The 27,657-nt window shown below is 44.0% G+C and overlaps 1 protein-coding gene and 1 pseudogene across 2 annotated transcripts; both read left to right on the forward strand.

Moving 5' to 3' along the window:
- Positions 1-109: 109 nt before the first annotated feature.
- trafd1 (TRAF-type zinc finger domain containing 1) lies at positions 110-17,974 on the forward strand. 2 transcript variants are annotated; one of them, XM_022240495.2, is made up of 15 exons: positions 110-225; positions 748-866; positions 2,410-2,545; positions 3,677-3,730; positions 4,253-4,736; positions 5,290-5,520; positions 6,131-6,204; positions 8,339-8,478; positions 9,609-9,726; positions 11,100-11,274; positions 11,967-12,269; positions 12,636-12,821; positions 13,090-13,354; positions 14,287-14,404; positions 15,089-17,974. In XM_022240495.2, the coding sequence occupies exons 2-15, from the start codon at positions 802-804 to the stop codon at positions 15,140-15,142; spliced, it is 2,403 nt and encodes an 800-aa protein (XP_022096187.2). In that variant the 5' UTR covers positions 110-225; positions 748-801; the 3' UTR covers positions 15,143-17,974. The 2 variants fall into 2 exon arrangements, with proteins under 2 accessions (XP_022096187.2, XP_022096188.2); XM_022240496.2 differs by lacking the exon at positions 110-225 and having other exon boundaries at positions 232-866.
- Positions 17,975-18,939: 965 nt separating this feature from the next.
- LOC147798197 (very long chain fatty acid elongase 6 pseudogene) lies at positions 18,940-25,363 on the forward strand (annotated as a pseudogene).
- The last annotated feature ends 2,294 nt before the right edge of the window (positions 25,364-27,657 follow it).

Below are 27,657 nucleotides of genomic sequence, written 5' to 3' on the forward strand. Positions count from 1 at the left end.
CATTAAACAGCGCCCTCAGCTAATTTATTCCGGTAAATATTATATCTGGTACCTGGACTGTGTGAGTTGTATTCGTTGACTTTCCTATACCAATTGTAAACAGACGACCTGGAACCAGAAGTGTCAGGCCTGCGCCTGTACTGTAAACTCGACTTCGCATTTTCTGTTACGATAATCGTCGAGCTAGTACACGGGCGAACCCATGAAGCAAACTTTCGGTTTTATGTAAGAAAACAAATCATCTTCCTGTCACCGTTTCCTGTCAACGCGATAAATCTACATTTTTCCTGCTAGATTGGTTATGGTTTATCGGGAATTTCCTGCGGTGGAAGCGCTAGCCATTGCTCGTGCTGTGTTGTAAAAAATAGCGGGCTCAGACAGCCGCCGGGAATGCAAATGCCGCGTTGTCAAATAATTGCACGGCACGGGAATTCCCCAGCGATGAAATAAGCTACTTGGAACGGTAGCTTCCAAGTTTCATAATCCAGAGTGGAATGTGTGTTTGCGTTAGCATGACTAAGCTCTCGGCTGCATGATACATTTTATACACTGTAGTAGACCTATGTGTAGTTTTACTATAGCCCTATGAGCATTTTTTTAGAATGTTGGCAAGCAGGCGACGAGTTTGAACTTGGTACAGATCTCACAACAAAGACATGCAATGAACAAGGTTCACTCCAACGCTGTGCTTTCACCGCTAAATGATTTTATGAATAGTTGCAACTTGGATTGTGTGGATTTTCACAGAATTAATAGCAGAAAAGGAGGACAGAAAAGGCCATTCAATATCAAAGTTTGTTCATGATGGCAAAGGACAACGAACACGATGACCAAGATCCTCCTGCTACCAAGTTGTGTAGCAATTGGTGAGTACCAACGGTAATTGAATTAGGCCTAGTTTATTCAAGTCTAGTGGTAAAAAGTTTCAGCAGTGTTAGGAAAACATCAACTCCTCTTGAATTTTTTCCCCTGTGTGCAGTGGTTCTTACCCAGTTGTTTCCTTCTTTTGAGTTAGGCCTAGCGAAGTAAGTATTGAAGTTTAAAAGCTTTCAAAGTGTTTGCACTTTGTGGTCAAAATATCATGAGGTTCTACATGATGCCATTCCCTCTTTTTACATAATGCCAGTGACAGTCACCGTTTTGCCAACGGCATGAGAAAGAGTATATAAAGGTGTGGAAACAAAAATGCGGGACTGTGACTTCCCCTTTTGTGGGAGGACCAAAACTAATGTGGGGGTTGACCCCGACTCTAGTTATATTACACATGTTGATGACATTGATAACCTTATGTAAGGTCTAGTGGCTTCACTCAGTGGGAATTCCCTATTGATGTCCACATTGTTGTCTGCCTGATTGCATCATACATGTACTTACTAATAGGCCTACAGGGTGTGGTCCGAGGCTGTACAATAGATATATTGGATATTTCCTTTGAATAGCTTCAGAACAGTGACGTGCATGTTCATTCATAGAGACCACATTGGATTGAATTATTTTGTTGATAAACACATCTAACAGTTTTTTGAGATATGTGGAAAACATTACGGTCTGCCTTTGGGAAAAAATTCCCCACCAGTCTGTACATTTGCCTATAAGATCAATTGTAATCCTTTCACAGAAGGACATAACAGGTTGGTGCATAATTTGTACAGATTCAGTTTGGGGTTGTGCACATAATGTTGAAAATTGGCTGTGCAAATGCTCTTCGCCATTTGCACTTAAGCTAACCAGATTTTAAAGAACAGCCAAGGCATCGGTGAATTTCATACGTTTTTGGCCATTTTCCTTTTCTGTGCAGTTGTAAATACTTCCTCAGGATTATGGTGAAAGTTTGTAATGTACTTGCCATTTGGCTGCCATGGCAACCAACGTCTAGAACCCTGTCTTTCCATAGTTTGCATGAGTATGCCACACAAGTACACTCTATGCCACCCACATGAGCTCACACTGCTGATCTCTGTATACAGACTGGATAGCACATTGAGATTATGGCACTGAAGTCACTGCGTGCCATCTTGGAAAGCCCCAAATTAGCTCACGTGCATGGTGAAATCCTATCAGGAATCTTGGGATGTTGGAATCTCAGGGAATCTTGAGAGTCTGACTATTGAGTTTTATACAGGTAGCCTGAAATAAAGTAATCATTTCTTGTGCCTTTTTCCCATGAAACCCATGAATGATGTAGTTATGGCCTGAGGCTGCTCAAAAAGTATGAAAAGTTATAGCGCACTGTGCTTCACTCAAGGACGTTGCGGCCATCTTTGGAGACCCCCCAAAAAACAAGTCATGGTGGCTTCGTTTGTGTTGGCAAATGGCACGTGTACACGATATCGTCCTATGTGGGTCAGTTTCACACATCTGTCTTGTCAGTTTTTTATGTGTTACAATCCTAATTTCCTTCTCTGTTAGCAAACGGGACATTCCATCGATGAACTACTTGATGCATCAAAACCACTGCAGTCGTAACATAGTGCTATGCAGCAAATGCGAAGAGCCGGTTCCCCGCTCTGAAATGAGTGAACACAATGAAGAATATCACATGGAGGTGGGTGGGACCAGGGATAAATACATGTAGTTTAGAGTTTGGAAAAAAGAGCATTTTTAAAAATGATTTAAGGATTTTAAAGATTCAGGACTAAGCAGAGTTGTTACAGCATGCACCTTAAGTTCTCCAAATTTAGTCAAAACATGATACCTTGTTTCTTCAAGTTTTGAGTCCTGACAGTCCTAAATCTTCATCTGAGAGGGTTAAGGACAAAGTTTTAGCCAGAGGGGTGTCCAGGTGTCTTTTGGACTTCCTGTAAGCCATTTTAGACTCCTTGTGTTGTTATGCAAATACATGTAAACAGTAAACTTCCATACCAATTTGGATGCTCTGTGCTTCTCCAAGCCAAAAGTGGACACAACGTTTTCAAATGCTGGCTAAAATCCTGTTTAAGATCGAAGAATTGTCAAGGAATTGTGTTCTCTTACTCCAAAGCCGTAATAACTTTGTATGAGACTTGATGTTTCAAATGTAAGTGAACAAGAAAGTGCCTCTAGGTTACACTCTCAGACTTTGACAAATCGAGTAAAATTCCTTGAAACGTGCCCAAAGTATTAGAGATACATGCACATATAGCTACACAATATCTGATCAAGACGAAGTCTTTGGCGTGCTGTGTTCAGAAATACATGGCTTCCAGGTAAATGAAAAAAAAACCGGGAATGTTGACAAGTACGTGTTTAGATACCAGAGGCGTCTTTGTATGCGATCCGGACTCACAAACGAGGTATAAGTTGCCACAGTGATTTCTGAATTTAAAGGCCTTAAAAAGAACACTACCTGACAAAAATCAGAAGGAACCCTCAATATTTTTCACCCACGTTCTCTGCGTCCAAATTTTTATCTGAACACAAAATTGAACTGATCCGTCAAAATTAAAGCTCTTCTTTCTCATTCTAATGGGTATCAAACCATAATTGCTGAAAACGTGACTGTTAAACTCACTGTGTGGGATCGGGTCATCTACCTATTTATGTGTCCTTGTAAATTCTTGGGAAAAGAGCACGAACAAAGCAAAGGTAGTGACTGTTCTACCCAAAACAAAATGTAAGTTCCTGACAACATCTATTCATGCCTTCATTTCAACGTTGACATGCCATACGTAACCTTTCTGTTTGGTTTTTGTCCCAGGTGACTTGTAAATGTGGCGAGGCAGTTGAGAAATGGAAACAAGAAGAACATGATGTGAGCACAGTGAATGTGTTTTTAATATTTAGTGGGATCCTTGCACGAGTAAGGTCATTTGTACCTTATGTGACGGAGATTGCGAAGTCCAACGAAGCCAGGCTCAGATTGTGAACAAGAAAAATGAAAACAAAATTAACATCTAGGCTTTTTGGGCTGAGTGTTTTCAGAACATGATTATTGAAAAAAAGAACTTGACTAAGGAATATGTTTTATGACTGAAACAGGAAAGGTTTGACTTCAGAAGTTAATAACTTGTTCCGGCAAAACATTGTGTCTTAACAGATTATAAAAAGCAAAATGAAATAGCAACATACCACAGTGCCAAGGAAATGAGGGTAAATTTATCTAGGAATTTGTAAACCCAGAGTGACTTCAGTTGTTTCACGTTTTTTCATTTTGTAAGGCTCGAGTGTAGAATTCACTTGATTTACTTGGCTTGTTAGGTGTAAAGATTCATGAGGGATGTTCTCTTGCTGGGCCTTATGTACATGTAAGTATTCTACTGTTCCTTTTTTCTAGGCGGAGCATTGCCCCCAACGGCAGGTGACTTGTGAGTACTGCGAGATGGGGATGGACTTCAAGAACCTTGCTGAGCACAAGGACTTCTGCGGCAGCCGAACTGAGCCTTGCCCCAAGTGTGCCCGCTACGTCTACTTCCGCGACAAGGCCCAACACGAGGCCACCGACTGCAAGTACCCCGAGGCCAAGCCGGCTAACAAGCCCGGGCCATCCGCTACGGCAACCAGGGACCTGTGGCACCACAACCAGCTCTTGTTCCAACCGGCCAAGCCCTACAGGATGCCGCTGGGCCTGCGGGAGCAGCTTTCCGGCCCCCCGTTCCTCCCTCGGCAAAAAGTAGGGGGAGATCGGAGCTGGCCGGACTCCAGAGAAGTCCTGAGGAATGTGTCCGACGGGCCAGCGGGGGACAGAAAACATCGGAAGAACCAAGACAGAGTCCAGAACGTAATGCTGAGGAACCCAGCCAAAAGTAGGGAGAAAAATGGTAAGCTGTCTATCGCGACAGTCTGTCTCAAACTAATCCTGATCTTGAATGTGCAAAGAGACTCAGAAGAGGTGGAAAGGTTGAGACAAGCCTACTGTTTACATTGGGCTTAATGCTCACTTCATTGCTAGAGTGCAAAGAATGTGCCATCAATTTGATGTGCACTTAAGGATTTTTGAGGATCTAGAAGTTCCCCAGCAAAGTATCGAGGGAAGTCAGGTCAGTGGAAATGGGGATCTTCATTGCCAAAGCCTGCCCTTGCATGTGGCCCTTGCCAGGCCCCTGTGTGCTTTCAAATGAACTGGTTTTGAATCTGCTTCATCGTGTTTTTATTCCATTATTTATTAACATATTCACATGGCATTGAATGCATTAACCATTGTAATGGTACGTGCTCCCAAGCACTCTGACATTGGCATCGTGTAGTTAGTGGCCTGTCAGAGAATACAAATTGGTGCAATGAATATCACATACATAATTATTCTGCGGCAGGTGTTACTCAGCAAAATTTTTCACTTGATACCATCAAATCCAATGACTTGTACTTTATCAGAGGAGAGAGCCCTACTTCAGTCAGCCACCCACCAAGTGGATGCAGACCGGCTCTTGGCTCAGCACCTAGCCCAAGACCTTCCCTACGATGCCAGCTTTGGCACCGATCTCTCCACAAACAGTAGCCTCGCTCCACCTTACGACGACTACCAAGACGACCTCGCCATTCAGGACTTGATAAAAAATTCGTATGGTGTTCCAAACATCAACACTTTCCAAGAGCAGAGCTCAGGTGCGTCAAACCAAAGCGATTCCAGGTCTTGCTTGAATTAGTGCCTTGTGCCTCCCACGTCGAATTTCACGAAGACATCATCGACTTCGAAGACCACCAACATGGGATTAGAAAGCTGAGTTTGTAGACATAACCAGAGATGAAGTCCAGAGGGTAAAAGATCAAAACCCCTTCCAGTCATGAAGACTTTGTCCAAATCTTGTGGCTAGAGCAAGGTCTTAGGTTTTGTTGGGTACAAATACATGGATACATTCTGACAGTAGACAGTCGTAGCTCTGGGTGGCTCTAGGGGCTTGTTCAGTGTGGCTTACTTTGATCAACCAAGTTATTTGTCAGACTCTAAAAGAGCCACATCCATGATTATTTCAGGGGTACCCGGTCAGCAGGCAACTTCTGTCAGTGAGAGCAAAACGAGATCTATTTCCATTCTGTAGGACCTAGTTAGGGGCTTAAAAATAAAGGTAAATAAAAAATCAAAAATAGCCCATGCACGATGCTGTTTCCATAGTGAGAACTCCTCTCTGGAGAATCAGGCATGGACCGAATTCCTTCTTGTCCAGAAAACGATCTGATATTTTACGCTGACTTTCTTCCTCTCACTTCCATTTAGCTCTGGGTGACCTTACATTACCATGTGAATTCTGCCTGCAGCCTATACCAGCAGAGTCCCTCATACAGCATCAGGTAACACTCCATGCACCTTCTGCTGCTAGTGCAGTCTGCTTGAGCAGAAGCACCCCCTCGTTGTTTGAAAATAACCAGGTCGGTGGGGAATGTTCATTTTGTTGGTAGCAACACGGCCGCAGTGCGTACATTCTGTAGTGGTTTGTGAGCCAGCGAATTGCATTTCCCACCAAAGGAGCCTCCGTGGCCAGGAAAATTGCACCCTCTCTTGGTCCCGCTCGAGGCCCACAGACTGATTTGAGATGTCATTTCGGCAGTGACAAGTACATTCATGCACGCGTTCTTAAACTTGAGCAAAGTGCCTTTTTTGGCAGGTCACGCTGCCATATTGGTCTAAGAGGTAGATCACACCGGCTTACCGCCGGCATGTGAGTGTAGTGCCGTCACAGCGATAGAGTTTAATCCTGGTTGATGGACTAGTGTATGAAGTACCGAAGGAAATGCGTTACCCCCATAGTTATGTGTGTGAAAGGCCGTAGTCAGAGAACCAGTGCATGAAAGAACATGCTCATGTACTCCATTCATTTACACTGCATTTCCTGGTTCAAAGTGGCGTCACACTTCAGTACTCACTAATGCGTATTTGATGCCCAGTAACAAAATGAGTTAACTCTGCTGAGGCTTGCATGCCTATCACAGTATTGCAGTCAAGTCCTTTTCAAAGTCCTTAAGTAAACTAAAGTATAAGTACTTGGCACCACTCAGTGCTTAGTACATGATACCTATGGATAGGCTTGCATGCCTATCGCTGTATTGCGGTCAAGTCCTTTTCAAAGTCCTTAAGTAAACTAAAGTATAAGTACTTGGCACCACTCAGTGCTTAGTACATGATACCTATGGATAGGCTTGCATGCCTATCGCTGTATTGCGGTCAAGTCCTTTTCAAAGTCCTTAAGTAAACTGAAGTATAAATACTTGGCACCACTCAGTGCTTAGTACATGATACCTATGGATAGGCTTGCATGCCTATCGCTGTATTGCGGTCAAGTCCTTTTCAAAGTCCTTAAGTAAACTGAAGTATAAATACTTGGCACCACTCAGTGCTTAGTACATGATACCTATGGATAGGCTTGCATGCCTATCGCTGTATTGCGGTCAAGTCCTTTTCAAAGTCCTTAAGTAAACTGAAGTATAAATACTTGGCACCACTCAGTGCTTAGTACATGATACCTATGGATAGGCTTGCATGCCTATCGCTGTATTGCGGTCAAGTCCTTTTCAAAGTCCTTAAGTAAACTGAAGTATAAATACTTGGCACCACTCAGTGCTTAGTACATGATACCTATGGATAGGCTTGCATGCCTATCACAGTATTGCAGTCAAGTCCTTTTCAAAGTCCTTAAGTAAACTAAAGTATAAGTACTTGGCACCACTCAGTGCTTAGTACATGATACCTATGGATAGGCTTGCATGCCTATCGCTGTATTGCGGTCAAGTCCTTTTCAAAGTCCTTAAGTAAACTGAAGTATAAGCACTTGGCACCACTCAGTGCTTAGTACATGATACCTACGGATAGGCTTGCATGCCTATCGCTGTATTGCGGTCAAGTCCTTTTCAAAGTCCTTAAGTAAACTAAAGTATAAGTACTTGGCACCACTCAGTGCTTAGCACATGGTACATAGCACAAACTTGTCCTTGATTCTGTACCAGAGAATTAATAAGGAGGTTTTGATTAGTCGAGGTAGTGGAAATCAGGCCGAAGTAACAAGGCAGTGTTGGCTGCTCTGCTTAAATAGCGTGGAATACAAGTGATCAGGCTCACAGATGGCAATGGGTAAAGGCCAGTTCATACATAACACAAATTTGTGACATCAGATTAAATATTTAAGCTGCAACTCGTGCAACTTTGCTAGAGTTGAACTTATTTCATCTCGAGCAAAGGTTTTGCTGCAAATGTTTTGTGATGTTTAATTCCGTTCACTTTCATGTAGTATGGACTGGCCTTTTGAAAGAAATATGCAGATATTTGCTGAAGGACTACGGCTCATACTGTTGGGTTTTCAAGCCCGATTTCCATTCTAGCATTTCAGTTTTTTCCCTCGACTCTGGAAAAGCACTTGGTAACGACACAGGCCTGTCTTATAATACAGAAGTACTTATTACAATTTCATCTTTTCATTTCATTTACCATCAGTCTGGTTGCCGGCCTGACCTCACAAGCCATCCGCGAGAGGAGAAAGTAGAAGCCAATAACAGTAGACGAAGAGGACCCAGCCAACTGCTGCCACCGTCGGAAGTGCTGAACAACCTGAGCTATGGACCAGCCCCGTCTGGGTAAGGAACTGTCCTGTGAGGACGATAACAACGTTAACGATTACGTCACTCTGTGATAGGGGAAAGCACTAAGATAACCAGTGAGACTTGTGCGACGCAACACACCCCGACAAAATGGGACTACAGTTACCAGACCCGTTTGGGGAATATCAAAAGGCCAAAATAGTCATTCCGCCGGGAAATCATGAGGAATCGTTAACTTTCCGTTTGTGTAATGTCCGCATTCATTGGCATGTCTACAAGAGTGGCACATCAGAACGAGCAGCGTTTATTCTTTCCATTGCGACTGAAAAACTAAGCCAGAGAAATTTTACGGGAGACTCATTTTGTGAGATTCAGTCATACGTATTGAGCATGTCTCACAACCTGTACTGCAGCTGTTCTGTACAGAGGCAAAGCATTACTTTGTTTCATGCAAGTTTGGTACCAGTCCGGCATTTCAGTGGTACCAGGTTCACATCCAGTACACATATGTAATTACGTAGCAAACTTAGGTATTCTCAAGCCAAATGTAGGGCCAATTTAGATCAGAAGGCCAATACATTAATAAGGTGAATGGGGAAGCAAAGTGGGTTTGAAGTCGTTTGCGGAGAATTCCGTTAATAAAGTTGGAATATGTGTAACTCTTGCAAAGTCACAGCGTGGATATTACATCATGCGTCACAAAATTCGCATATTTTTGCAATCTCACATCGCGTATGAAATTGAACAGCCCTTTAGGATGTAATCCCCTTTGAAGGGTGTTACCCACCTTGAATGGTCAAGCTCCCTCAAAAATGTGAGCTTCTTCCAAACACGTGAACTCCTTTCTAGGGCTGGAACTCCAGGGGGGGGCCCCTCTTACCCCTGCAAGGTTGTAACTCCCCCCTCCCACTTAGAATCCCTTCCAAGGATGTGATCTCCTCCATAACGAGTAAATGCCTATCACAGGGACCTGTCCTCCAAAGGTAATAAGCCCCCTTATAGGATGGAAACTCACTCCCCAAAGGTGTGGGGCCCTTCCCCCCAGGTTGCCCACTCTTAGACCCAAACACCCATCGCACTAGGTGTGATCTGAGTGAAACCCCCCCTGTCAAAGGTTTTATGAAGAACTCGCTGTACCCTTGACTGCCTCATACACTGATCACCAGGTACAGTCCCGTAGTCCAGTCAGACAGCGCACCTCCTTACGACACTGACGACACCCTGATGCTACCCTGCGAATTCTGCGAGGAGCTCCTGCCCGCCGACGCCCTACCCATGCACCAGGTACCTGCTCCTTTCTCTACCCTAACTGCGCCAAACGCTACATGGAGAAACCGGCACACAAATCCGTGGGACCCTGCTGGCTGCACTTAGCCAGTTCAATACCAGCAGCATTAGTTGATATTTCGAAGCCAGGGGGGAGCCAGCCCCTTTTGAAATGTGCCACTGTCGCATCGTGTGGTGGCTGGAACTGTTCAAGCTTGGGAGTACAGTCATTCACCCGTTGGCTATTGGTAGCCTCTACAGGCTTTTCACTGTGATAACAGTGGTCGTTGGCTTAAGTAGATATAAGTTGAAGGTTTGCATGGCGGACATAGCAGTTTTAAAGTAGTGCCGTGTGAATCTGTGTTGCGACCTTGGCAAGTTCTGAAGAGAACCTGTTAATTTCGGACAGTATGCTCTGTCCATCATCTCCTGACAGCAAACCTTCAGGGTTTTTAGTCTAAATGCTCAGGGTGGTTACTAATATGAACGAAAATACTTCGTGTGGCTTTGACTTTGGGGCTGAAAAGGCAATGAAATGTGGAGAGATTATTTCTGAAGAGTATTTTTTTTATATATCAGACTCTTTTCAAGAGGCATCCTCATGAGCCTTAATAACCCTTCAAAAACTGCAAATAGCTCACCCATTGCTTTGCTTGATTCTAGACTGAACTGGACTTCGCAGGACCTGTTTGTTTCATGCAGATCTTTGATCTTGATCAGTGATCCCAATGCTGGGCCGCTCCGTCCGCTGGGTGGGCTCTGGTGTCAGTGAACCAGTGATGGATTTCTGAGGGAGATTCAGATTTGCATGAAACAAGCAGGCTCACAAAGTCTCATTAATTACGAGGGCATGTTTTGGCGCCCCCTAACCAGAAGCATGTTTGTGACGTCAAAGCAATAACCAGGAACATGTCTTGGGTGGCCCACAAAAACAAAGAAACAGAAACGATAACGTCATCTGACAGAGCCAGGCGCAAGACATCAATATTCGGCTTGTTTCTCTCCAGTGGTGCTCTCTCTTTTTTCGTACGTTCTAGAAGAAATTTCTCTTTGATTTGCTACATGTGACAACAAACTTTAAAATGTACATTTTACTCATTTTAGGGGTGACAAAATTTGTCTGTTATTTTCTGCCATTTAAACCAGTGCTGAACCAGGTCCAACCTTTGTTTTTTGTTTGGTCAGAGCAATGACGTCACAGAGGCATAACCAAGTTGCTAAAACACTCGACAATGACCAAAGTTCATGGTTCAGGTCGCTGAAACACGCCCCAGGATGTAGCAGATTCTAGAAGGTCCCCAAAGAATGCCTTGGACATTAAAGGCGGTTAATCCTCAAGTGTAATTTCAAGTGGGCTCAGTCCTTTTCTGTTGTTGTGTCAACCTGCTCAGGTCAATTGTATCGAAAATCGCACAATGACCCCTTCACCGGCCGGCCCGGGGTCGTTGCCCTCAAGGAGAGACAAGCCGAGTGACAGCCCCATCAGGCCATCACCGCAGCGGGTGCCACGACCGCGAGACTTCCCCACCAGACCAAAGAAACCCCAGCAGGCACCTGTATTCCCGGGTATGGAGACGGCACTTTCTTTCGACATCTCTCCCATGCGCTTCGATTCCTTCGCACTTAATTGTGCTTTCAAAACGGAAACAGCCCAGCACTCAGAAGAATAAAAAAAACCTGAAATTAAAAGCTGTAGCTGCCTTCTATTTTGCCTTCAGATGGTAATGGAGGGCTTAGGCATTCTTTCTTCCCTTCACGTACCCACGGTCCCCTAACCCTCCCAGCTGACTGTAGCACATTCTTTAAAGACAAGAAGAGTGAATGGCATTCTAGCCCCTCATCCCCTCCAAAAAGTCTCCCTCTGACAGCTCCCATATTCATGCATTGGTGGAGGTTTCCTCCCTGCGGGGATATAATTATGAAGTATTTCTGGTTGTGAAACCAAGGAGTTCTTCAAGAGGGCACTGTAGCTTGTGAGCCTGAAGAAGGCGGCCGAGAGGAGACATTAAGAAGTAGGTACAGTTTAAGAGGGGGGAGGAAAACCCCAGAGGAGTTTTCTGGGTGAAACTCACAGAACTGAAAACCAAATTAGCACGATGATGGAGCCAGGAATTGAGTTTGGCCGGCAGAGGTGAAAGGCGAGGAAAGAACCACTACGTTAACCTGGTAAGTTGCTAATGTGTGTGGGGTATTTTCTGTTCGGTCTGCTCAAGCTCTTCTGTGACGCATTCTTCCTTTCATGTGACACTGGTTTCTAGGTCCCAGCATGGATGATGACAATGGCACTGACGTAGACACGATACCAGTCCAAAGGTCCAAGTCCGGAAATCACGCTCCCCAGCCAAAGTCTCGTCAGTTCGGAAACCCTGTCCTGGCACCCCCCTTCCCATCGGACGCCAGCCAGCAGCAGCAGGGAACCGGCCAGCAAGCCCAAGTGCCGTTTGCTCGCTCGTCATCAGAAAAGTACCTCCACGGTACCAATGGGGTCCCAAGGCCGACTGCAGCTGTCGCTAGCCTGCCAACTAGAGGTGCTGTTCAGAAACCAAAGTCAAAGAATACAGGTACGTGACCTTTTTACAATCCCCGGCAGCAGGAGGTCACGTTACCCCCATCTCCCCATGCTGGTCAGCTATCCATCCGTCCGTCTTTCTTATTGTATCTTTTGTTATCAACTTCTTGTGACCAGGAGTAATGTGTTAATTGGAAATGCAAAACCCAACTGATTGTACAATAATGACTGGAGAAATCGTTAGATACGTAAAATGAAATTAGGATTTAGTTGGTTCATGCGATGGTCACTGTAAGGCTGGGGAGTTGCAGTTGACCGTCTTGCCTGGTGTATGTACACGTACTGCCAGGCGGAATGTCACAGGGCACATCGCCCTTTTTTTTTTTTTAACCAGTGTTTTGTTTTGCTGTACATGCAGCTGTTGGGGGACAGGCCAGGCGCCGTGAGGATCATCCTCAGAGCAAGAGCTTTGCTAGGATGCCAGTGATTTTGCCGGTATTTCCTGACAGTCCCGATGTCTACTGCGATGATGAGGAACTGGACAAGCTGCTCGGAACAAAAGTGCACCCAAGACAAGGGGGAGAGATGAACAACAGTCCCCACTGTAATTATCTGCCCTAGGGGTGGTGCTAGTTACAAGTGTAGTCAATCAAGGACCGGTAGTCAATCTGCAACATACCTCACTCCTGCCTGATTTTTTGAAAGTATAAATGGCCGAAATGATGCATTTGCTGTTTATGTTGTGAAATTAAGTTTGTCGTTCTGAGCACAAAATCCAATCTTGAATCCAGAAACGATCTTAATACTTCACTCACTCCACTGCAGAGACTTAATTCTGAAGTCACAATGAGAACTCATGCCATTTTCCACAGACAAACCAAAGAAGACTAATTTGCCTCTGTCTTCTGGACTGGAATCCGATGACTCCCCGGCAGTTGGTTCCGAGTCCGGCCCTTTCTGCTACCGGGAGAGACTTGCACAGCAGCGCCGGGGCCCGGGAGCCAGGCAGAAGGTTCGCAAGCCCCCTGGCTCCTACCCGGGTAATGGCTACGTTCCCAGCTTCCCCAACAGGGCCAACCCGCGCAAGGGCAGAGACTTTGATAGGAGGGACAACAGCAGTGGGACGCAGAGGTCAAAGTGAGTTCAGTAACCGGGTTCAAGGAATGACCCTTTTCTATGTTGATGCTTGATGCATTGTCACTTTTGTCTAAGGTACTGCGACCTACAACTCCAATTTGCCTTTCTAAGGATGTGTAAGGCACTTTTTAGTGGTCTACTTGTTTTGTGCTGTTCTGGTTTTTTTTTATTCTTTGGCTCAGCTTTCCTTTTCTATGAGAATAGCAACCATAGCAGGCAACAACTTCAAACTCCAAGCTGACTGAGCACAACGTTCCATTGTTTAAGGTTTCTTTATTCATTTACTCTTGGCAAACTTAATGCATGCACCGGGATTGTGAGCAAAATTTCAAGTTTGCTATTAGCCAACTTCTGCCTGGAATTTGCAGATGCGGGACAAGTTCCCACGCAATATTCAAGATCTTCCGTTTTCAAAATTCTTCAAAAAAGTCATAACTTCATTTACTGGACACCTACACCCACGCGGATGACTATCTGATGGCTACTCTAATCTGACAGGCAACCTCCATTGACGCCCGAGTATTGCAGCCGGGCCTGCTGCCGAGTAAAAAGAGCCCAGATTGTGCGGTGTTGCATAACTTCCTTTGTTCCCGAAATTGGCCCAGTGCATTGCTGAATGGCAGTGGCGTCTTTTCAAATGTGGCCAGATGGATGCATTTTTGTCCCCACTGAAAATCCGCAGGTGCTGAATGCTGCAAACAGTGGTATACTGTTTGACGGATTACCTCTGCTAACGCCAGCTGAAAAATGATGGCAGTTCCCAGCGGCTGGGTCTTTTGTTCCGAGTACGATCTTTTGTTACAAGGCCCAGCTCCTTTATCCGATTTTTTGGGCACTCGCGGCTATGCATCTAAACCCAACATACATAACAGCATCAAAGCTTCTGTGGTGGTCGGCTATTCTCTCACAGTCAACTCTGTTGCTCTTTGCAGGCAGCCATCAGCACCCACCACCATGACCTTCGAACCCGACGGGCTGACCTCATCCCTGCAAGTGAGGGAAGACTCCAGCGCACATCCCAGGACATCCAAACAGAAACAGGGTCAGGGGGTACGTACATAGGCACCTCAGAGGGGTTGATGGCTGAACTGCCGTGGTTGGAAGGACACAAAAAGTTCCCCTCCGACCTGGACCTGTCTCCCCAATCAGTGAACCAGTTCGCTATTCAAAAAAAAAAAACAAGGTCATTTGGAATAATGCGTGCATGGGAGTACACGTTTGGTCGCGCTGATAGGGCAGACCTCGCATGCGTGTCCGAATGACCCTAGAGGGGCTACATTTTGGGCATGCGCTCTTGGAATACCAAACTGGCTCACTATGGGACCACACTCTTTCAAGTTGAATTCTGAAAACCTTCAAGACTTCAATGGGATTCTGCTAATGAGCTAATAGCCCTGTTTGCTGTGCTGTTACAGTTCAATCATAAGATCCGTTCCCCAGTTGTTGAAGCTTAATTTTAAAAATGGCATTAGCTCTGCATCAGTTGTGTTGCTCGAAGATGTGAGTCCGTCATTAACTTATGATGTAGGATGCGTCCAGTTGGGTTTGAATTTTGGTCCTGGGGTTTGTTTTCATTCTCAAGAATTAAAAGGATGTGAACAGGATGATAAAAAATGGAAATGGTAAAGTCAGATGGCGACATGATTGCCCCCCCCCCAAAACCCGATATTTGCCAGCTCATTACACTGTGTCAGTGTCATTCTTGGGTCTGTGTTTTGTTTTTTATATCCACAGAGGCGAACAAATGCCCAGAAGGCTACAAGACCTCGGGACGATCCGATGCTATGAGCAGCTGAGTGGTTAGGCAAACAGCGGACCAAAAGCGTCGTAGGATTGTAACATAACTGTTCCACCTCCATCATCCATTCCACTTCAGAGGCGATTTTAATACAGATCTGCTGCGCACTAGCCTTTGCTGAACACAGCAAATAGTCTTCTCGGGTGAAAGAGGGAACACAGCTATAATACAGTCAAAAAATTCTCTGTTTTGATTTATCGTCAGGTGTGTTTGCTCAGCAAGTACATCAGGGTCACGAGTCTATAGCAGTGGCCGTTATTATGGTAGTGGCTGAAGCTAGTTCCCATAGAGTCGTGTGTAATTTCAAGCCACTGCCAAGTAGTTCGGACGCAGCCAGATCTATGAAATTGGGGCCCAGCTGGTTACAAGCACTTCAATCTTGCGACTGGTTGGCATACCATTTTCTTTTTGGCCAAGCCAGCAAATCATGTAAGCATAAACAGCTTGGGGCCTATCCCCGGCTTTATTTTCCAAAGCAAGTTAATCAGTGTAATGAGCATTGCTACAGGTGTTTAGTAGCGCGTCTTCCAATTTTTTTTTCCAGATTTTATAAAGGAAGACCAGTCAGCTTTGAGCCATTCACACACTTTGATATGTTTATCTTCCACAACCCGCAGGCCAGTATAAATTGTTAGAGTTCTCCCCACTGTTGTCTGTCACAGTGAAAAACCAAGTGACTCAAAAATTACAAGGACAGAACCAGAACCACATTTTTTGGGGGGAGGGGGCTATGCTTGTTCAATGTGGCAATGTTTTCACATGATCTTGTAAATGCCCTTTTTGAGGGGTGAGGCTATGAAAGTGAAATGAAATAAACCCAGAAAATTGCCTTTCATAACTTTTCAAACAAATTTTTCTTGGATTTTTTTTTTGGGGGGGGGCATGGTCCCTGTTGGAACCCCGGGTCTGCCCTCATGTCGAAGAAACATTACCAGAACTGCAGGAAACAAGGTAAAACAAGGAATTCTTTGTCCCCGTCTGTGGCTGTAGAGTGTAGACCTTTAAAATGTGACAATAGTGTACATGCCGATTGGTTTTGGACCGTCTGAAGAAGTGTTTTCCGGACAATATGATCATCCCAGTATGTCAGATTTTGAGTCTTAAAAACTGGCAAGAAAAGCGAAAACCAGTCCATTGAAATGAAGTATAGTAGTATGGACTGCCACAGCAGGCAGAATATCTGCCCCACTTCAAAGTTGATAAAAAACAGGGATTCTGTCATTGCAGTAGAAATCATGGCCGATTTTCAATACTCAACTTCGTCTCCGTCTCAGGCTTCCTCCCCGAAACCAATCCCCGATTGTGGGCCTGAAACGTTTAAATTAAATTGGATTACTGTAATTTTTGGCTCTCTTGCTTCTTATTTGATGTTTTGTGGCACTATTAGACTGATTACTGTGCTTACAGCTTCAAAGTCAGCTAGTAAAAAAACTGTTGAAGCCTGAGACAGAGCCAAAGTTGAGTATTGGAAAACGGCCCATGGGGTCTGTGATACATTCGATGAATACCACTCTGACACGGTCCAAGTATGTTTTAATATCCCACTGTGTCTCAGGTCATGTGGCTGATAAGACTAGTTGTTGCGTAAGTCAAGTCTGCCACTCACCAACCTTGCTAGCTCTAAAGTGTCGGATTACAGAAACCAAAAACCCATCAGTTTATAAAAGAATAGATTATGTTAATGAGTGTGTTGATATGAAATAATAGAGATCATCAGCTGCTCAGATAGGGAACTTTGAGGTGATTGTTTGCAGCGTACCCCTTTTCCACAGACCAGATATCGTTATCATTTGTCAACATCGACTCTGACCGAGGCCATAGGCTCTTTACCCTGGATCAGTCATGCTCTCAGATTTTGCATAGCCTGAATGATAAATATATATATGGTTTTTGTATTCTCATCAAAATGCCTTGCTGAATTGATATCCATGGCCAAACGTGAGCCAAGTTGACTTTGTAAGATCTTTAAACTCTGTGGCTGTCAAAATTATGAATAATTTGCTCTCAAATATTTGGAATTTCTGATCTTTGAAAGGTGTCTGTGCTATTGTGTCCCCCCCCCAGCATTGTGGGTCCAGATTTTCCGCAAAAGAATTTCCATTCATTACTCCTGTCCCCTTTCCCCAGTGTCCACTTTTTTGTTCATTTAACTGACTTGCACAGTTCAAGCACCAATTTTCGAAAACAGCCAGTTCTCTTTAGTAATGAAGTAATCACCTCGCTACCACATATAAACTTTGAACTTTGACCAAACTTAAAAGGAGTGGCATATAATATAGCTAGTATCACCACTGCAGGTGGGTTTTTGCAAGGGAATAATATCCGAGCTATTCAGTATCCACGTGGAAGAAATGTTGCATACTTTCCGCGATACCTGTGGTGTAAATATTCAGAGTGTACCGCATATTACATGTATTTGGAAGGGCTTTATGGCGTAGACTGTGCCCTCGAATTTTCCCTGATGCTAGTGAACTGGAATAATCATAAAGTGAAATAATATGCATTGTATCTACAGTGAATTGTAACGGCTGCAGACTAGTGTGGTACATGGTTAAATGAGTTGGGATAACTTTGGCTATAAATTGTAACGTGAACCTTATTACCAGGAAATAACTGAATGTTGCATTGGCCGGAAATCTGGTGTCCTCTCTAGCTCTATGTAGATCAGACACCTGCCAATCAATTTTCTGTTCTAAGCACCTTTTATTCCCCATGCCGTTCCACTTCATATGCTTGATTTGTAATAAATCATTATACGTGCAGTGCGTTGAGACTTGAGACTGCTTCAATAAAGACGTGACATCAAGATCAGTATCGGTCAATACTGTTCGATGTGTTTACTTGGTCATTTTGGCGTATAAAAAACTGTGGAGTGTGTTTGTGTGTGTGAACAAGCATAATGATCACTGTGTGAACAAAAAATGTCCACCCAATGCGGGTAGTGAGGAGCAATGTGTTGATTTCTCGTCTCTCTGAAGAAAAAGTTCAGAGGTATTTTGGGATGAGGGTTGTGTGTTGCAAAATGATGAGAAACAAGGACATAAAAAATCCAGTTCGCCTCAATTTCAAGTTTTCCCACCACAAAAAGTTGGGGTGGGGGATGATTCAATAGCCTCCCCCCCCAAAAAAAAGCTAGGGGATATATACCCCTATTCTCCGGGATTTACGACCATGACTACACGAAACATGAATGTGTATGCAACAGTGACTTCAACATGAGCGTGTCACTATCAGTGAAATGTGATTATTTCAGGAAGCGAGTGGGTGTTACATTATGTTTACATTTATTTACACATGTAGTCCTATGTTTTTCATACTTTGACAAATTGAAGTATCCTGTTTTGTTCTGCAACATCCTTGGAGAATTTTGAGTTTGATACGTTTTTCAGTTGATTTTGTTTTGAGTAGTGCTTTTGTTTCGAGGACAAACAGAAACTTTGGCCTTGGGAAAGTTACCCATTTCTGATATTATTCTGCTGTGTTTAACGTTATGATGAAATTTTGAAAAATTGAACCCCCAAACTATAAATACTGTGAAGTTGAACCAATCAGGTTCTTGTAACCAAAATAAAATAGTAAATACCGTAGCCTAGTTTGAAGAAGAGATGTGTCAGTTATCATGCACTGTATACATGTGAAGAAAATGATCTGCGACCTCTAAGTTTCAACTTAATGAGATTACTTGCATATATATTTATGGAAACAGCGCAATCTAGGTAACCAACACAAGCCAATGTACTTTGCAATTTTGTTAACTACGCATACCATGCGTTGTTTGCTTCGACCTTCAACCCGTCTCTATCTGTCGCTAGGGCTGCATTTAAGTGGGTTTATTATGCAAACACGCCACTGCTCCATGTGTTTGCAGTTCATGCACGCATAAAATAGGCCTGAAGCCGGCCCCGTGTGGTTGGTATGGTGGGCATATTTTATGCTATAACTCATCGGAACGACTTCGGTACGGGTTTGTTGGGATCGGAAGGAAAAGCACACCTTGGAGAATTGCTTCAACTGGCAAAACCGGCTGGTAAATTTCGGCGCTGTTTTGATCCTCCCGTGTCGTGATCTGGAGGATAACATCGAGACCTTTGCCACGAAAAGGGCGTCAGCAGCCACTGCGTGCGTGAGTCGGCTGTGACAAAAATGATGCGGGTTGTCAGTGAATAAAGTGAATGGACTTTGCCGCAGACGAAATGACCCCATAACCTTGTGGCATCGTGGGTAACTCAGATCATCCGATCAATTCGCTTCCTGTGTGCACGCCGTGCCGGATCGTACTGCTTAACACGTGTGGGGTTCCTTGGGCGATCGCTCGTCATTTTGGGGAGAGTAGATTGTTGCTCACCGCCATCAACATGCTGGACCACATCGATCCCGTCTTCCAGCAGGCCATCTTCTCCTTCGAGGAGGACTTTGACCACCGGCCGTGGATCAAGACCATGGAGACCCACTGGGTGGACTCCATCTACGCCAGCGTTATATACGTGCTGGTCATTTTCGGCCTGCAGTGGTTCATGAGGGACCGCCCCAAGCTGGACCTGCGCCGCCCTCTGGTGCTGTGGTCCCTGGGCCTGGCCATCTTCAGCAACCTCTGCGCCTTCCGGCTCTGGCAGGAGCTCTTCCTCTACAAGAACCTGCACGGCTGGAAGGCCACCATGTGCGAGGCCGACATCGGCTACTCCGGCGTCAACGGCTTCTGGTCGCTCCTCTTCGTCCTGTCCAAGCTGCCGGAGCTCGGGGACACGCTCTTCATCGTGCTCCGGAAGCAGAAGCTCATCTTCCTGCACTGGTACCACCACATCACTGTCATGGTCTACACATGGTACACCTATCCGCTGCTTGTGGCCCCGGGCAGGTACTTCATCATCGTCAACTGCACCGTCCACGCCATCATGTACACCTACTACGCACTGCGGGCCTCTCGTCTGGTCCGCATACCCCGTGTCATCAACGTGAGCATCACCCTACTGCAGATGTCGCAGATGATTGTAGGGGTCGTAGTCAACGCCCTGGCTTATTACTACCGCACCAATGGGGAGTTCTGCTCTACCACGGATCGCAACTTACACGTTGCCCTTCTGATGTACACCAGCTACTTCTTCCTCTTCGCCCACTATTTCTACCAGGCCTACTTTGTCCGTTCCCCGGTGGTGAAGCCATCCCCCAAACCTGCCGTCGAGAAAGACAGCAACGGAGTCCCCCAGTCAAATGGCACACACGCCGATTCCAAGCACATCAATGGAGTCCACGCCAACGGGGTAAATGCTTACAAGATGGATTAGAATCGCCTGCCTGGGTCGACCCTTGTCTCGAAAGGCGAGGGTGCGTCTCTTCTGTTTACGTATACTTTCGGTTGGATAAAGCTACACAGGTCAAAGGTATTACTAATCGTTAAGACTTTCTCATCGGCTAACATCTTCAGAGCGTTTAGATCTGCAACTGAATGTAAAAAAAATGATGATATAATTTTGAATTGGATAAAAGTATAACAAAAAGCCTGCGATAATATTAGCAGCGTGTTTTGGATTCCATACTCAGACATCACTTGACACCTTGTGCACAAAACCTTCGACACTGGTCTGAAAAATTGGAAGTATTTTCTAAACATGTATTCGAAATTGCCCCTGCAAAATTTAACTTTTTAAGACATTTTCTTCCTGTGTGGTGGCTACTATACCCCTGAGGGGAACATAAGCAATGTCGGTATGTGGAACTCTTACCGTAATGTTTTCATAACTGTTCCCTTCTTTACTCGTAAAATGTTTACCACGTGCAAATTTTCTCAGGTTGTAAAAGAGACTAAATTTTGAAGCTAATTAATGTCCTGGTTAGGAAATTACCATGGACACTAGTTGATTAGTGAGGTTTGACAAATAAGTATAAGGAGACTAAAATGTTTCATTTTTATTTTTTCTATATCATCTGGCTTCTCAATAGTTTAACAGGTGTTCATTCAAAATAGTCTTGCATTTATCGCAGCTGAGTTTTAATTAGACCAGTTTTAACACAGGTTATTTTTCTAATGGAAAGAGTGATCTTACACCCTGAAAATGTTTGGTTTATATACTCACTTCTCTGTAAGAAGCTACTCAGTCTCAAATTAATTTACTTCATTTATGAATGCGATATTTGAATAATTACTTATATGTGACTTTTTTAAAAAATAGTCAGTTCTTTCTGGGTTTTTTTAGTAAATATATACCAACGGTAATGTACAACCAGTGCTTTGTTTGAGCGTGGACCTGTGGTTAAAGGTTCCTCAGAATTATCAATTTTCAATTGGCGGTTAAAAAAATCAGCTGAATTTTGTACCCCGTTGAGTTAATCATCAAACAGCTATATTTTTAAATATTAAATAGCACTTTATGACTCGTTGCGACTTGCACCCTGCTGACGTACGCTGAACTGTTGGCACGCACATCAATTCTGACGCTATTCATTCACTTGGTGATGTTTGAGCAGTCATTTCAATTATCAGTAACCAATGACAGGTTGGCCGGGACTGTACAGTTCTATCTACATGATACATGTACACGGGCGTGGGTAGGATTTTTTGGGGGGAGGGGAGCAGACAACTTTTTATTTTTCTTGCTCAATTTCCTGGGGAAATTAACAGTTAACGGTGGGGTAGAGGGTTCAATTATGATTTTTTTCCCTGGCAGATTTTCAAACTGTTCTTTTGGCTGCACTGATTCAGCCATTCGTGGACCACGTCTCAACCCCAAATTTGAGACGTGTGGGATGATGCAGTGGTCGAATAGTGGCGTGAAATAACTTGCTTTTTTTTCTTTCAAAACAGAAGTCCTGTAGGAAGACTTTTGTACATACGTGTATTTCTTGTGTTCTGCCGTGCTATCAAAGACTGTTATGACAATGGACAAAAGCCACTGTTCACTGCCTCTGTCAGTGAGGGTGATTGCTGTATTGTTTAGGTACTATACATCCCGTACAATTATTGACTCAAAGAGTCTCAACTTTGACCAAAAGTCACCGTTTGGTGTTCTACATGTACTCTGAAAAGGCAAGTGGTAACTTGTAACCCTTTCTGCTTTGTCATTTCGGGAGTTTTGTCAATAGAAAAACTGATATGCATAGTTTGTTGAACAGTGGTCCAGATAGAGTGATAAATGTCGAAAAGGTCTTTGGCAAGGGCCCGGGTGTTCATTCTGTGATTTATCGGAACATTGGAGGGTCCTTGAATCGGGCGACCCTAGCCTAGTTGCCATTTAACACGCTTCTATTTGGATGTTTGAGGCTTCGATGTGGTGACCTTATGTATTTATCAGCAGATAACGGGACAATATCAGACGGTCTGGATTTGCGGACTTCAGCCATCGCCGGCGGTATTTCACAATGTGCAAAAAACGGCAGTTCAACGGGCCGTCGTCACGTGAAAGATAATGTAGTTACTTAACCTTAGTGCCTGGGAATGTAAGGCGCATGGCTTAGGACGGACAAGTGTTCTTTTGAAGTTTTTATTTTATCGTAATGACGTTGAATTCTCGCACAAAGAAAACAGGTTGTTGACCTTTGCTGTAAGGTCTTTGCCTTTTGTGCTTCATCATTGGAGCCCGTCATCAAGGCCTATACATTTCAAGGTGCTTAATTGGTGCTTATCTCACATTAAAAACTGTGCTTCGTGGAATGTTTCACTTTATCGCTCAAACATATATAAAACGCAGGCGGGTGACTTTCCAAATGCGGCAATTGGGTGGTAGAAAGAGCCTTTCCGGAAGCTCCTCATGCACTTCTTGTTTCTTCAGAAATGCAGTGCAGTCCAAAGCGTACTGCATGGTTGCACTCACTTTCCAACGTTGGACCCAGATGTAAGGAGAGATCATTTATCCCACGGGTTGGCGTGCACATGTGACGGATCTGTGCATACAACCACAATTACAGCGGACCGTCATCGTTGAGAAATGCAGCCCTTGGCTCAAGTCTCATGCCATCGGATGTCAGGCCTGTGTAGGCCCCCTACCGGCTATACATTTCATGCATTTAAAAGCCGTAATCGAATCGCTTTTATTGGTTCTGTATAAGCATGCCAGATGAATGACGCGGTAGCGGATTCCGAGGAGCAATTCTACCACCTTCTTTATTGTAACTGTTTCTCTAACCTAAATGTTTTTGGAGCCAGCAAGCGATAATCGGATTGTGTACCAGTCTCGTAGATAATGAGATGTATATAACGATGAACCATTGTGCTAATTGACCGAGCGTCGTTGCATGATGATGGTTTTGAATATCAGTGCTTGCTAGACACCACACATTATTCATTTAGCAAGTATATTTAGTCTCACACTTCCCGTTGTAGACCTTATATAGCGATATGTCAGGGCATGGTCAGAGTGAACCTGCATAAAATTATCGAACCTCACAATATTTGATTACTGTCTGGAGATACCGTTGAAACTTCTTTTTTCTTTTCGATAAGAGCACACAATGATAATTTGAGTATTAAATTTTAATTAAAGCTGAGGCCGAGAAACATGCGATATATGAAAGCAATGTGTTGTGGCTGGCTGTGAGCTCCAAACCTATCAATGACGGGTGAGACTTGTGTACAGCTTGAGGTGTGACCAGTCGACATTAAGATTACAAGTTAAAGATTATGATAACAATGATAAAACAGTCAATATAACGGCTCAGTAGTTGTGATAGGTACATATACATGAAATGCACTGTTTCAAAATGACAATGAAAAACAAATGTGAAACTTGCAATGTCACATTTTGACTCCTGATTGATGTCCATTGTTTTGGTGTGATGATTCGTTGTCACCTTGTTTTATAGAGGACGATCTTGGGAGAGTGCACGTGCACATTGACGCAATGTGACATTTTGCAGTACGTGCACATTGTGGTTTTCCGTTTCAATTTCAAAGGCCTACTCGTTGAGTTGGCAGTTGACGAAGGGGCGTAGCCCTACCTTGCAGTCCGAAATTGTCCATGCCTTCGGTGTATACCACTCTACATGCACATGTGCCACATTTTTTTTTAAATCGGTGGGAAACAAGCGTTTTTCAAAACTTCTTTCATTTTGTTTTGTAGGAGCACTGTTGGAAATGGATGGTTTTTTGTACTTCGCTCTGATATTCGAATGGTTACGTGTACATTTTTTGTAGTCTCAGTGCTCTTGTATTGTGTAAATATATAAAGTTATCCAAATCAAATGATATGTACATTTATTATTTATTCAACCAGACTATGAGGTATTGAGACCAGTGCAGACACGTCTTTGATTCCATATTTTTGTATATGGTGGGCAAGGAATTTTTCAGAATATATTTCTATTTCTGATACTTGAAGTCCTCAAGTCTAATTTCCGCAACCATACAAGATTTTTTTTCACTAATTAAAAGATATGAGCAACTCATCCATGCGTGGAAGCAATTTATCTCGTGAATTTAACCACCTGTTATACTGACAGAAATTCCTATTAGACCTATATATCACAGCCTTACCCTGTTTTGAAATGTTTTTATTTTTATTGTATGATGTGATCAGTTTAAGACATAAACACGGCTGTACTGACAAGACTTGCAGGTTATATTATTTGTAGTTCAAGAAGTACTATATTTCCAAATAGGTCACTCGGGAGAAAATCTTGGTACATCTTTCAACATTAGGAAGACATTTCAGTGTCTCCCTAATGCTCTAACTACCAAAAGGAGGAAATTTTTACCGTCCACATTTTGAGAGATGATAGATTAGGGTCTGAAAAGAAAACACGCAAAGTTTGGTTAAGATCGGTTTCGGGAACATTGAATTATGGGACGCTAAAGTTTGAAAACATTTGTGCACGTTCCTATTGGAATGTCTCCCAAGTGGCACATTTTTGGTAGTAGATACATGTACATGTATGTGATATAGACTAATGCAACAGTCTATGAAAAGCAAAGAGAAATATACCTGCACATATAATTAACCCATAGTAGAATTCGTATTCTGAGAATACGGATGCTCCCAAATGGAATTTCATGTATTAAAGAAGTGATATCTATTAACTTTTAGTTTTGCGGCCTTCCGTTGTAAATTCGACTCTGTATGACATTATGAAGCATCAGTGACGACGAATAATATGATGGTCTGACAATGATGTGAACTTACAAAATTCAGACTTGATTGTTCAACGCCATATGTGTTGATTTGTCTTGTATTTTTTCTTCATGGAAAGATTTTTAAATAAAAAAAACACTCCCATTAATTGGAGTCATTTGCTGAGTAGCGTGAATTATTGTGTGAAGAAGCGTTTTTACACGTTTTTACGATATCGCCACTGATATTTCGAAGGAATGGAGGTGGGGTTACACATATAAGGAAAAATAAATTGTCATGTCGTTGCTTCAATGCTACATGTATTGCTTGGAGCTTACATATCCATTCGACGGGTCGTTGTTCACTGTTGATGTTCCAGTGTTATTGTGGCAGGTGAATGACAAGTGGTTGGAGACCGCCAATAGCCTGCTTTTCATAATGGTCCCAGTAATCTTTCCTGGATGTTTTTCCCCCTTTCGGGCTGTGCTATCAGGGGCGGATCCATGGGGATGGGGCGCACGCCCCCTTTTTTCACCAAAGAAAAAGAGGGAAGGAGAAGATATAAGGAGGTGTCATACTGCCTGAGATTGCACAACAGAGCGCCTAGAATCCAAAATGGCTCTGGACCCCGATGACGTAAGGACGTTTTACCATTACCGTTAGTTCACAACCCCCCTCTTCCTTTTGGAAAATCTGGGATCACGCTCACCCCCACCCCCCTTTGGAAACTTCTGGATCCGCCCCTGTCTGTTTTGTCCGTTTTGTGACTTTTCAGGAAAGGAAAATGAGTACGATATCGAGAAACCCATGCAGAATGACTTATACTAGTAGCACAGGCTGCAGTACAATTTCAGCCGCTGGGTACACGAATAAGACAAAAAGTCCCATGTTATGTGTAGGCCTATGCAACATCTGACTATACATGTATAGTTTGCTGCGTATTTACGCTTAGCCCACTACAGTTGCTACCAGTTTTGAAATCTTTTCTCGGAGGACCTTTTCATCTGACTGAGCCGCGCCATGGGAGCTTGACGTAATTTGGACCGGGAAGTGTGGTGCAAACGAATGGAGTACGCGCGTCTTGATTCACGTGCTGGTTCTCGCGCTATCCACTCCGAGCGGAACAAAAGAGGGCGTGTTTTTGGTACTCACCGCATAGGCGCGCAAGTACATGTACATGTACTGTAAAATATGCGCGTTTGACACGGAGCGCTAAATTACTCCAGCATGTGATATGTATGGGTGCGTTCGATTAGCTTACAGGTGTAAGTCAAACTTACCGAGAGCGTTCGTTTAGCCATCACGTGATTCTCGTGCCTGCCCTGGTGTCAGCCACTACTACCCCGGCTGGCGAGCGGGTCTCTGGAGGCTGCCCGAATGTAATGACGTCATGGATGGACTGTTCGTGCATGGACGGACGTACATGCTAGAACGTGGCGGGGACTTGACCTTTTTCCCAGAATGCCATAGCGAGTACACTGCATTTCGAGGCTTCCCTTGGTGTAACACTGGTGTATTCTCGTACTCACGGAACGCGTGCAAGAATCTGTTTGTAACCACCTGTCTTCCTTTTCGTCGATTGGGGGTGCACTTCAGCTTTGGGCGGATAAGCTTAATCGAGCGCAACCATAAAGATAAAGGCCACAAAAAGTCTGCTTTAACGACTAACTGCTGCAGTGTAAAGGAACATAATTAAACAAAATATGAGACGGAGAGACCCCCCTCCCGGTGCTTGGTGTTGGCATGGAGGAATTGGTCACGTCATCGTTTCACTGGAATCTCAGGAATTCTTTTCAGACGTCTAATCGGGGATATGTTAGGTGAAAATAGTTTAGAGTTTAGATTGGGCATGTGGAGGGGTGCCCCTTTGTCTTATTTCTTGCTGGAAGCTTAGGCTTTGCGAAACCATAGAGCAACTTCGGTGAAATTGTTGCATGGAAGCTGCAGCAAACCTTGATGAAACGTAAAACCGAGGAAGACTAAATTCATCCCCGGTAGCTCATATGTTGCTCAAACCCCTCCCTCGCACGTTACGACACTGGGGAATGGGACTTATGGCTAAATCAGAATTTGTAGTTTAAAATGAAATAGTCTAATTCCTTCCTCCATGGTGAAATGTACATGTACGCTGATGTTCGTTTTCGAGGAAGAAAACAAAAAGAAGCGCACGGGCTGCAACTACACTACATTACGAGTATGAGAAAATTGTGGTACGCCAAAGTAATACGTCACGCGCGTAAGTGTGACGTCATTTTTAACTGGAGAGTACAGTGCCAACGAGTACGCACGTATCTTTGTTCACGCGCTGGTTCTCGCGCTAATGCCTTTTGCACACATAATTGTGCGCGTGACGTATTCACTTTGGTACTCAAACCTCAAAACCTTGGGCTGTGCGCGATGCGGCGGAGCATTGCTCACCAAATGCAAACCGAAGGCTGAACAAAAGCCGCACTTAGAGGAAGTCTATA

Source organism: Acanthaster planci, linkage group LG09 (genome assembly GCF_054643075.1).
Source record: "Acanthaster planci isolate LZ-2023a linkage group LG09, COTS_SCS, whole genome shotgun sequence".
In the NCBI taxonomy this organism is placed as follows: Eukaryota; Metazoa; Echinodermata; class Asteroidea; order Valvatida; family Acanthasteridae; genus Acanthaster; species Acanthaster planci.

Bases quoted from the DNA above. Each gene is read 5' to 3' on its own strand.
- trafd1 (XM_022240495.2), top strand. From the start codon at position 802: ATGATGGCAAAGGACAACGAACACGATGACCAAGATCCTCCTGCTACC. The intron at 9,727-11,099 runs GTACCTGCTCCT...CAACCTGCTCAG, and splicing joins ACGCCCTACCCATGCACCAG to GTCAATTGTATCGAAAATCG. The intron at 14,405-15,088 runs GTACGTACATAG...TTATATCCACAG, and splicing joins AACAGAAACAGGGTCAGGGG to AGGCGAACAAATGCCCAGAA.